At 47.6% G+C, this 10,616-nt stretch overlaps 1 protein-coding gene across 2 annotated transcripts in view; it reads right to left on the bottom strand.

The window, feature by feature from the left end:
* Window positions 1-3,386: 3,386 nt before the first annotated feature.
* Window positions 3,387-10,616, bottom strand: part of LOC147431218 (aspartate carbamoyltransferase, chloroplastic-like) — a 93,123-nt gene continuing 85,893 nt past the window's right edge. For both annotated transcript variants that reach the window (XM_086493847.1, XM_086493846.1), the window contains 2 exons: window positions 3,984-4,220; window positions 3,387-3,918 (listed from right to left, as the gene is read on the bottom strand). In XM_086493847.1, coding sequence (XP_086349973.1) covers window positions 3,811-3,918; window positions 3,984-4,220 — 345 coding nt within the window. In that variant the 3' untranslated portion in view covers window positions 3,387-3,810. The remainder of the gene's footprint in view (window positions 3,919-3,983; window positions 4,221-10,616) is intronic.

The following is a 10,616-nucleotide window of genomic DNA, read 5'->3' as shown; positions in this document are numbered from 1 at the left end:
GTGCTGACGAGCCTGCTGTAGCTGCTCCTCCAACCAAGGACTGTCTGGATGCTGCTTCTACATCCTCTGTAGCGAAGCAATGCCCCGTTTGAGACGCTGCTCCTCCTCTGTCGCTGCAGCCCGACGAGCCAGAGAATCCTGGAGAAAAAAACGGCGAATCTAAGCTAGGCTTGAGGCCACTCTGTCAGCAGGAGAATCCTATCTGTCCAAGCTCTCTGGACCAAGCTCTCTGTCCAGAGAGCCTCTACCCGCTCTCTGAGTGTTGAGTCCAACAAGACCCTCTCTGGGATGCGAAGCATCGTGCTCCCACTCCTCTGTCTGTCTGCCACTGTGAGGATCACTGGTGCATGGTCCGAGAAGGAAGTCCCTGCCAGAATGCCCACAGTCCCTCCCAAGTCACTGAAATGGTCACTAGTGTAGAAGCGATCTATCCGTGATCGATTCACTCCTCCCACTCTGCACTCCGAACGAGAGAAAGCAAGACTGTCTGGGGGCCTCACAAAACCAAGAGTGCTCCCAAACATCCGAGACCCTCAGAGTCATACAAAACCTCTCCCAAGCTGCCAACTCAACTCCATGCACAGTAGCATGGCTACCACCAATCCTGTCAAAGGGGTCCTCCAACATGTTGAAGTCCCCTCCTATGCACCAGTGTTCTGCCTGCGCGGAAGAGACTCAACTATCTGTGACCAAAACTCTGCTCGAGCACTCGCCACATTGGGCGCATAGATGTTCAGGAAGCCCACTAGGCAACCCTGAACCTGCATAGTAATCCACTGAGCCCTGCCTAGCACAATAATCCCTCTGCCCACAATGGCCGGCTGCAAAGAGTCCGCAATAGTCATACATACCCCACCCTGGATGCATCCAAGTCCAAAAGCAGCTGACCAAAAAGTATCATATCGCCCACGCAAGAGCTGACCACAATGTCTAATGCGGCTCTCACACACATGGTGCTCCTGAAGCATAAGGAGATCAATCTCTCCTCCCACAAGGCAGCGTTGAAGCTCCTGACGCAGTCGGCCCCGCTAACGCTGAAACTAGGGCCCACCTAGTCCTTGCACGTTCCATGAGACGATCCTCATGGGGAGCGAGAGAACAGATGCTGCCGCAGCACCTAGACGGGCTATCTTCGAGGCTGGCTTGGATGGGGAGTAATCCGCATCCGAACGTCCTCTAGATAGGCGTGACTGCAACGAGTGCCTGGCAAGCACTGTGTATCGGCAAAGAAGTAAACCACAATGTGTCTACATCCTGCTAAATCTGGAGGTGTCACCACAAACTTGGCCAATGGCCACAGAGTCTGAAGCATGTCTGAAACTCCTAGTTCTCCCATGTGGTGAGAGAACTCTAGGACCTGTGTGTGCAACCATCCCAACACTGAGTCGAGAGTCCACTCTGTCTGGTCCCTGCCTCTGTCCCCCTAGCTGCAAGGAACAGAACATGGACCCTGAAGCAGGCTGCCTCATGGGATGTTGAGGGGTCGCCGAGAAAACGAGTGAAGTCGTAGTCGAAGAAATCCCATCGGCACCGGATGTCAATGCTCGTCAGACCTCGAGGGATATCTCATATCTGCAAGGGGGGACGTCTGCACCTGTAGAGGGGGCCGCAAGAAAGGCTGTCTCTCTCTCGCCAAGCAACTCGTGGCAAAGGCGCTGCCAAGAGATCTCCTAGCAGCCGGAGAAGGCCCTGCCCCTTGGGACGACTGAGGAACTGAAGCGGGAGGGGGGGGGAGAAGGAGGAGGGGGGAGCGGTGGAGAAGAGGGGCGGGGGGGAAGCGGTAGAGGTAGAGGAGCGGGAGGAAGAGGCAGCGGGAGCAAGAGGCGGGAGGGAGGAAGAGGAGGAGGGGGGGGGGAGGGGCTGTCGAGGGTGAAGCTGGGATGGGGGCTGGAGCAGGGATCTCATCCTGCTCAAGAGGACCAAACCGATCCCCCGTGGGAACCCACTGCTACTAAGTAGGCGCCTGAGGACCACTCTGAGTGTCAGGCTGTCGTTGTGGCCCTTGTCGTCGTCGACCACGGACTTGCTACCATCCCTCCTCCGCTGGAGACCCAGGCTCAGAGGGTGGCTCTACATGTGTGCGATGTGGCTCTGTCTGTGTCTGCTGGCCAGCCCTTAGGGGCTGGGGCTGAGGCTGTGGTGTAGGTCGAGGCCTCCTCCGTGGACAGGCATTCGCTAGATGGCCCATCTGTCGACAAATGAAGCACTGGTTCGGGAGGCCCGAATACTCCACACTTTGTCTAAACCAACCCCCACTCACCCAAGGCAGAAGAATAACCTTCGGGAGCGTGTGAGTGTCTCTGACCAAAACACAAACTGAGGGAATGCCAACCGCCTTGGCAGCTACTGAGGTTGTCGTGCGAGGTGTCTCCAGGACAGTCCCAATGGCTGAGCCGATCCTGGACAAGAGTGGTAAGTACTCCCTCCGCAAACCCGGAAAGCAGACGGAGATGGGGATGTCTGCCTCCTCTACTAGAACATCCGAAACAGGGTCGGAACCATGTCTCCACTGTCGAAAGCGGGCTCGTGCTGCTCAGATGGTCAATGGACTCATGGCGATGACCTTGGACGCCATCTCGGAGGTCTCAAACTCGATCTGATAGTAACCTCGTCCGAGTATCTGTACGTCCAAGATCTTGCCCACCTCCGCGAGAAGGCGGGCAGGCCTGGAGAAGGTCACGCAGCTCTCCTTTGCTAGGTCGGGTGCCAAGAATCTTGTAGATGACAGAAGTCGCCTGCAAACGCTCTACCTCTGCGGCTAGGCTCGCTTGCTCTGTCGTCGAAAGAGCAAGTCGAATGGTGGGCTCAACGGGGTCGGGCGAGGGGGCTTCGGACGAGTCCCTCTGTGGCGGAGCTGGAGCCTCCATCTATGTCTACTGCTGTGTCGAAGAAGCGGGCGGTGAAGCGACTCTGCAGCCGAGCGCGCCGAGCACTGTCCAAAGAAACAGTGTTGCCAGAGCCAAGTGCAGGAGGCTTCGGGAAGAAGAAGGCGGGGGAGGAAGATCGAATAAGGTGGGTAGTGTGCGGGAACTCAAGAGGCAGCGGGCGGGCGGGCGGGCGGGCGCGGGGGGGGAGGGGGGCAGCTGGCGGGCAGCGCGAGCTGGGGGCAGCGGCAGGTACGCGCAGCAGGGGGGTGAGCGGGCTGGGCTGCCGTGCGCAAGGGCAGGCGGGGGCGGGGGGTAGCGCGAGGGCAGCGGGGGGGGAGGGCCATTCAGCAGTAGCGAGCTCCTGCTTGATCATACTTACAACATGATCCTATGCTCTAGTGTAAAGAGGTAAAGAGTACCACACTTATTTCCTCTAGCCAAGACAAAAGATTCTCTCTGAATCTTCCAAGTGCCATACGGCCTCATTTGCATCACAGCAGTAGCCTATGAGTTAGCAAGTTACAAAGAAGCTGATTATTCTATTTATTTAAAAGTAAATGTATTAATATAAAGAATTTATTCTTATTTTTGAAGACTGGGGAAGCCAGGAACCTTGTTCTGTTGCCTTTATAAACCGGCTGAAAAGTACATAAACCGGCCTGCTTCTAGATTGTCTTAAAACTCTTCAGCTAAAACATTGTATGGATTCCTATGGCAGAACACTCTTAATTCAACCTTATGACACATTGGTGTCACTGTTTAACTTATAAGCAGTGTAACAGAGGTGCTCTCTCAGAGCCCCTCAATTGTAACCAGTTGAGAAGTCATCCATTTGCTTGTTGTAGGAGCCTTGTATTATATGACAATCCATCATGCAGCACGCACAGGCATGGAAAATACCATCAAAACTGCTTCAATTCATAGAATAAATAGCTTGTTGGCCTCACCAGCCTTTAAGAAGTAGCTTCAGAAGCGCCATGCGAATATATAGCCCATTCTTGGCCTGACGAAAGTATGCAGCACGAGGATCGGAGTCCACATCGACAGTTATCTGCACACAGACATTACCTTTAGTTCTGAACATTTGAACTCCTGTTTCACACAAATCAGATGTACCTCATCAAGGCGCGGGAGAGGATGGAGTACAACAGCATGTGACTGCAGATGGCTCATAACATGCTTATCCACAATAAACTTCCCTCTTGCCTCAGCATAGAGATCAGTCCTATCCCCAAATCGTTCACGCTGAATACGAGTTTGATAAACAACATCGCATTTTGAAGCAACATCCATTAAGTCTGAAGTCTCTTCCCATTCCACATCCTTCGAGGTGAGATAATCTTTTATGTCATCCTGTAAACATAATACCAATTAGAGGCTTTAGCGTGCTCTTACAAATACATTCATATACTCATAAAAGTCTGACCTTATAAGAGGGGCTAAAAATACTTAAACAAAACACAATCAAGACACACTGATAACCGATAAAAGAACAAAGACTGACATAAGACTTTGTCTACTAATTTGCCATAGTCCCAACTATGAATCTTTCATCAACCTCTTTGCTCGCGCACAACTTTCTCGGAACTTTTGTGCTTGAAGTAGCTCATGTTCCACATTAACTTTCATATTGACCATCCATGTTTATTTAAATCATCAAAAGCCCAATAATAATCAGCATCATCATTAACATTTTCCCCAAAGCTAGAACAAACCATCTTAGCAGATGGTTTATTGTTGCCTTCAACTTCACATTCCAAAGCAGGACTTCTATCTAGACTCTTGAGATGCATCATTATAACATCATCTATGGATTGATTATCATCATATTCGTCGTCCAGAATGGTTCCAATAGCCCAGAACTCATCCACATACCACTTATTCTCATTAGGAGGCGGCAAAAATATCGCATACATATTCTCAACTGCAGCTTTAGAATCACACAATTCCTTTGTTAGATGGCGAAGTTTCAAGAAAACGCATCTACATCCTCATGTATAGAAAAATCTCCACAGTTGTAGTGCACCAAATGTCACGTGCACACTAGCTCTATGTGCCACAAGGACAAATCTACTTCCAGAGCCAAACAGTATCTACAGAGTCTAGGGATTTGTTCCTAGGATTTTTGTCAGCCTGTTCGCAAATCTGCGAATTAGGTTAGGTTTTTGTCCATCAGAACCTCTTTGCACAAATGGCTTGCACACGTGTTGATGGTTGTCGTTACACTTTGGTGGGGCTTCGGCAACACCAGCACGTAGTCTAGGATAAGATAACATCGTGGTCCCATTTCCAGCTCAACAGATCACTAGGAGATTCGGGTCTTACAATACCCTCAAGCTTACAGTACCCTCAAACTAAGTGTGTGTGCACATGTGCACTAGAGGAAAAGTCAGCCACCTCAAAATTCGAGGCCATCTCTTTAGAAGTGTGTTTTACTGCTAGTAAAGCAGAATCTCCCCATCACTTAGTGTTTTACTGCTATAAAAGCAGAATCTCCCCATCACTTACCACCTCAGCAAGGATATATACCTAGATGAATCCAGGATAAGCCCAGATTCACCCTTAAAGGAAAGTGCAAGGTATAGACTCATGGTAGGCACCCACAAGACATTATAACCATCAGCTCCAACATACATAATATTGACTATATACTACCACATCTCCACTAACGTCGTCAATGCACAATAGTGGGTGTAGAACTAGGTACCAATATATGATCCCACACACACACACACGGGCATACATCAATACAAAGATCTGCGTACTGAGTTTCTGTCATAACTCTGAAGATGCAGGGCAGACTCAGCCATAATGAAGGCTAGCACTAAAAGAAGCATCTGCCGTTTTTGGCATCAAGTACCCTTTCCCAGCTCTGGCAAATTTTTCAGCCTTTTACACTGCTCCAGATCTTAGTCTTTGACAGCCAAATGCAAGCACTAGCCACAGCCATCGTCCCTTTCGTTTCCCGGCTTCTTGGAGGCGTCCCTTCTGCAGAAAATTTGGGCCATATTCAGCCTCATCTACACTCATATCTGCGCTCAAATCTCCCGGCTTCTTGGAGGCGTCCCTCTGCAGAAAATTTGGGCCATATTCAGCCTAATATCTGCGCCCAAATCTGCTGCGTTTTGCAGCCACCTTTCAGCTGTTGAATCCTCTCACATCAATTGTGAAATCAGCCCCAGATCCTCACCTTGATGGCCATACGCAGCCCACATCAAGTCAATTCAGATCCATGGGCCTGCTTTGTAAACAGTTATGTACTCGCCCTCAGAATCAGCACCATTTGCACACTCTAAGGGATCTTTCAAGGAATAGAAATCAGCCTCTCTCTTTGCAAAAAAAAGTGTGTGTGTGTGTGCGCGCGCGCGCGCGAACTCTGGCCTGCGCGTCCTCTGCCCAGCGTGCCTGTGACTGCAGATTTCCCTCGCCTGGGGGCTTTCAGCTTCAGCTAGCAGTTTTGCGCGTGCTCTGGCCTGATTCAGATTTCGCCCCTTCCTCTGTGTGTGTGTGTGTGGGGGGGGGGGGGGGGGTTGGCGGGGGGGGGGGGGGGGGGGGGGTGTGAAAGGAGAGCTGCCCTGACGCGAGAAGTTCCCCTGCGTGAACTGACCTTGCGCACGAGAATTGCCCTGCGCCAGCTGCTTCCCCGTCTGAATCTGCCTACCTGTGAATTGCTGCAATTTCTTTTTGTCTGCAGTTTCAGGCTCCTTTTGACTTGGCTGTTCTGTGTGAGGGGTTTTGCTGCGCGGTCGCTGCTGAACATCTGCAAAGGACTTTTGTCGCCAGCAACAGCCTTTACAAGTGTGCAGGTTATAACAGTCTGCTGATTTTCTGCAAAAACGGATTTTTGGGCATTAGAAGATTTTCTTCTCAGCTTTAGCAATCTCATTTGTTTGGAATTTTGTACAAAGCAGTCCTGTCTGTACAGTCTTGAGGTTGGTAACTTGGTATAGAGAAAGTCTGCTAATATAAAAACAAAAAGAGTGTGTTTTTTCGAAGTTCAGTTGTCTTTATAATCCAGTAGATTTTGTCAGTACAAAGGGAAGGTTTTTTTGTTCATGGCAAAAGAGGCTGTATATAAGCGTAGGAAACAGGACTGACCTTTCCTCCATGGATGCTGCACATATTTTTAAAGAGTGTTTGTCGGAGGATTTCGCGGATGCTCGGGATGCGTGGGAAGGCCAACAACCCACTACTGAAGTGATTATTCCGGTTCAGCAGTTGATGGATCCGGCTGCGCAAAATGCATTGAATGCCGTTATTTTGTTTTTCCCTGGCAAAATGCCATCGGCACAAGATGTAGGTCAATGGGTTGACTTTCTATTGAAAAGACAAGCAGTTCGAGGGGTGTATTTTGGTGCCCACGGGTTTTATGAGGTGCTGTTGGAAGACATGGATGCTCATTCGCGCTTGTTGGAAATGTCGCCTTTGTTTTTCAACATGCAAATGACACATGTTTTGCCATGGGCGCTTACTAAAGATTATCAGAGCCTGATACGACACAGGTGCCCGGTCTGGGTGGAAATCCGAAATAGTCAGATTTCCGAGGACTTGGAAACATTTCTTGCCTATTTTGGCTGCGCAATTAGGAAAAGTGATTTGCCCCCCAAACTTGGATACTAATTCCAATAGATTTTGCGTACTATGGGATACAGATGTGCCTACACCGTCAGGAATTACGGTTGACTCTGGTGATCCAATGGTAGGCAAAAGGCCTTTTAAACTTAAATGGGGGAAGTTTGTAGGTGCTTGGTTTGGTTGTGAAAAGTTTGGCCATATGCAGTCTAAATGTCAGGAATCTTTGTTTAAACTGCCACCATCTGCTGTTCCTATGACTGGAACTCGTGTTGTTCCTCTGTCTGCTTCGTCTGTGAAGTCGAAGACGGGGGAGTCTAATGGCAACATGCAGGCCAAGCAAGGCAAAGACTCTATTAAGAATTTGGCTAATACGCAGACTGCTGGGAAGACTGATAATAAAGGTAAAGCTAAGCTGGTAGAGTCTAATGATGGTTGGCAAATTCCCAAGAGGCCGGCAAAACCTCGTGTTTCGCCTATTTCAAGGAATTATGTATCTGCTATGGATGGAAGAGGTGGTGGAACCTCTGCATCTAAATCCCATGATCATAAGTCGCTGGTTGAAGCGTGGGATAAAGTGGTTCATTCCTATAAAGACGCTTTGCTTGGGTTGACATCTGCGTCGTTGTCGATGTATCCAAATCCCCAGCAAGGGATGCATATGGATTCTGTTGTATTGAATGGTAGTATGGAGGCGGATGTGCCTATGGGCAACACTACTTGATGATTGTGCCTCGTGGATCGTTTGTAAATATTGTACAGATATATTTTCCTATTAGATGTTTGACGTATAATGTGTTGTGCAACCATGATAAGTGGAAGCTGATCTGGCATTATGTACATACAAATAAAGCAGATATAGTGGTACTGCAGGAGCATAATCAACATGATTTTGTTGGTCAATCATTGTATTATGCAGGATTTTGGATTTCTTATACTGGTACTGGTTCTTTTTCGGGAGTTTTGATGATGGTGCGTCATGAATTGCAGCCGGTGTTGGCTCATAATGACCCGGCGGGACGCTGAATGGTTGTTCAATGTCTTGTGCAAGGCAATATTTTTGAATTTGCTAGTATTTATGCTTATACTGCTTCGGCACACAAATCTGGTCTTTGGCAAGATTTGGTCAAATATCCTTGGCGTTCACATGCTTTTTGGTGTGGGGATTTTAATAATGCGCCGACAAACACGGATAATACAACTGGCCATTCGCATATGTTAAACTTGGAACGTTCTTCGTGGGATGCTTTGATTAGTGGTACAGGAGTGTTGGATCTGTGGACTAGCTCTCCTTGTTTGGAGCGAGGCTACACTTTTGCTCATAATGCTCGTTCGGAATATAGAGCTAGATTGGATCGGTGGTATGTACTTGGCTCTCAGCAATACGATATGTTTGCATGTGATATGAGGCTTGATCGCTCCTTTACTCGATCTGATCATTTTCCTCTTGATCCATACTGAGACATTGGATACAAATTCGTCGCTTCCTACTAAGCGACTGTTGCATATTAATAATGCTTATCTCTCGCACGAGGCATTTCAAACCTTGATTGATGCAGTGATTCCGCCGCTTGTCTCTCATATGTTTATAGATGTGGATATGGCTTGGTACCGCTTTGTCATGCGGATTCAAGCAGTCATAAAGGATATGGTTCATGGTATATGCACCGGATGAGAGATGAAGTGCAAGAAGATAAGATGACTACTCAAACTTTGGAAAGTATTGCAGATATTCGACGGCTTAGTCGGTCAGAACAAGATGAATTATATGCAGCTAAAGCCTCTTTAATGCATAATAACAAGAGGAAACTTGAAAAATGGAAAGTAAGATCAAGACAATATGCTTTTATGGATAAAGGTTGTTCATCGAAGCAGTTCTTTAAGCATTCGCATCATTCGAGGTTATCTATGTCTATTAAAAGGGTTAAGATTGATACTGAGCAATGGGCGGCCAATAAAGGTCAATTGGCAGATTGCATGGTTGATCATTTTCAACGGGTTTTTGCTGGGACTGGGGTTCCTTCAAGTGAAGCTTTGCAAGCCAGACAGCTACTGTTGTCGTATGTGCATCCTATATTGACGAGGAATGATGCAGTTATCCTTGAGGATAGTTTTACTGAGGCTGAGCTGCATGACAGCTTGTTGCATCTTGGGCACTGGAAATCCCCTGGATGGGACGGTCTTACAGTTGAATTTTTCCTTGGCTTTTGGGAGTCACTTAAGCAGCCTCTACTCTTCATGATTAATCAGGCATGGGTTAAACAGTCATTGCCGCAATCGTGGAAAGAAGGTTTGGTGAAACTGTTGCCTAAGCAGACATTATGTGAATACTTCTCGCACTGGCGTCCGATTACGCTTATGCCGGTTGTTTATAAGTTGTTGTCGAAAATGATAGCTTCTCGTATTAAGGATCATTTGTTCTCAGGCATACATCCTGCTCAATATGGATTCATTCCTCGCAGGCAAATTATGGATAATATTGCTAATGCTTTTGTTGGAATTGAGTATGCAAAATATACTGGATAGGATGTACTTATCATGCAAGTTAATATAGAGAAAGCATTTGACACAATTCAATGGGATTTCATCCCTCAGACTATGAAGACTTTGGGCTTTGGTTCCAAGATGTGTCGAGTGATCTATTTCCTATATGAGAATAGTCAATCTGCTGGAATCATTGATGGTGAGTTGACTCGATTATGGGATCTTGGTAGATCGGTTAGGCAAGGTTGCCCTTTGAGTGCTATGTTGTATGCTTTTGCTACGCACCCTCTTTTGTTGTACTTGGACTCCTTGATTGTGTTTGGGCGTTTGCATGGGTTGGAATTGCCAGTCAGAGATCATTTTGTGGCGCAAGCATATGCGGATGACTCCATGTTTTGGCCTAGGAATACATCGGAGGATGTTTAATGTATAATGGAAGCATTGCATCTTTATGGACAAGCTGCAAGATTGCAAGTAAACTTTCGAAAATCTAAATTGTTACTGTTGCATCAAATGGATTGGCACTCAGTATTATGGCCAGGGGAGATAGTAAAGCCTGACCAAATTGTGAGACATCTTGGATACCCGCTGGCTTGGTCGGTTAATAATGCAAAACTATTGGATTGGGTTGAGAACAAATTGAGGCCTAAATTACACTATTGGAAATTATCCACTTGGCCGCTACATGTAAGA

The sequence above is a fragment of the Adiantum capillus-veneris genome, chromosome 21 (genome assembly GCF_014529385.1).
Source record: "Adiantum capillus-veneris isolate H3 chromosome 21, ASM1452938v2, whole genome shotgun sequence".
Classification (NCBI taxonomy): Eukaryota; Viridiplantae; Streptophyta; class Polypodiopsida; order Polypodiales; family Pteridaceae; genus Adiantum; species Adiantum capillus-veneris.
This window is presented reverse-complemented; position numbering and strand designations above follow the sequence as displayed.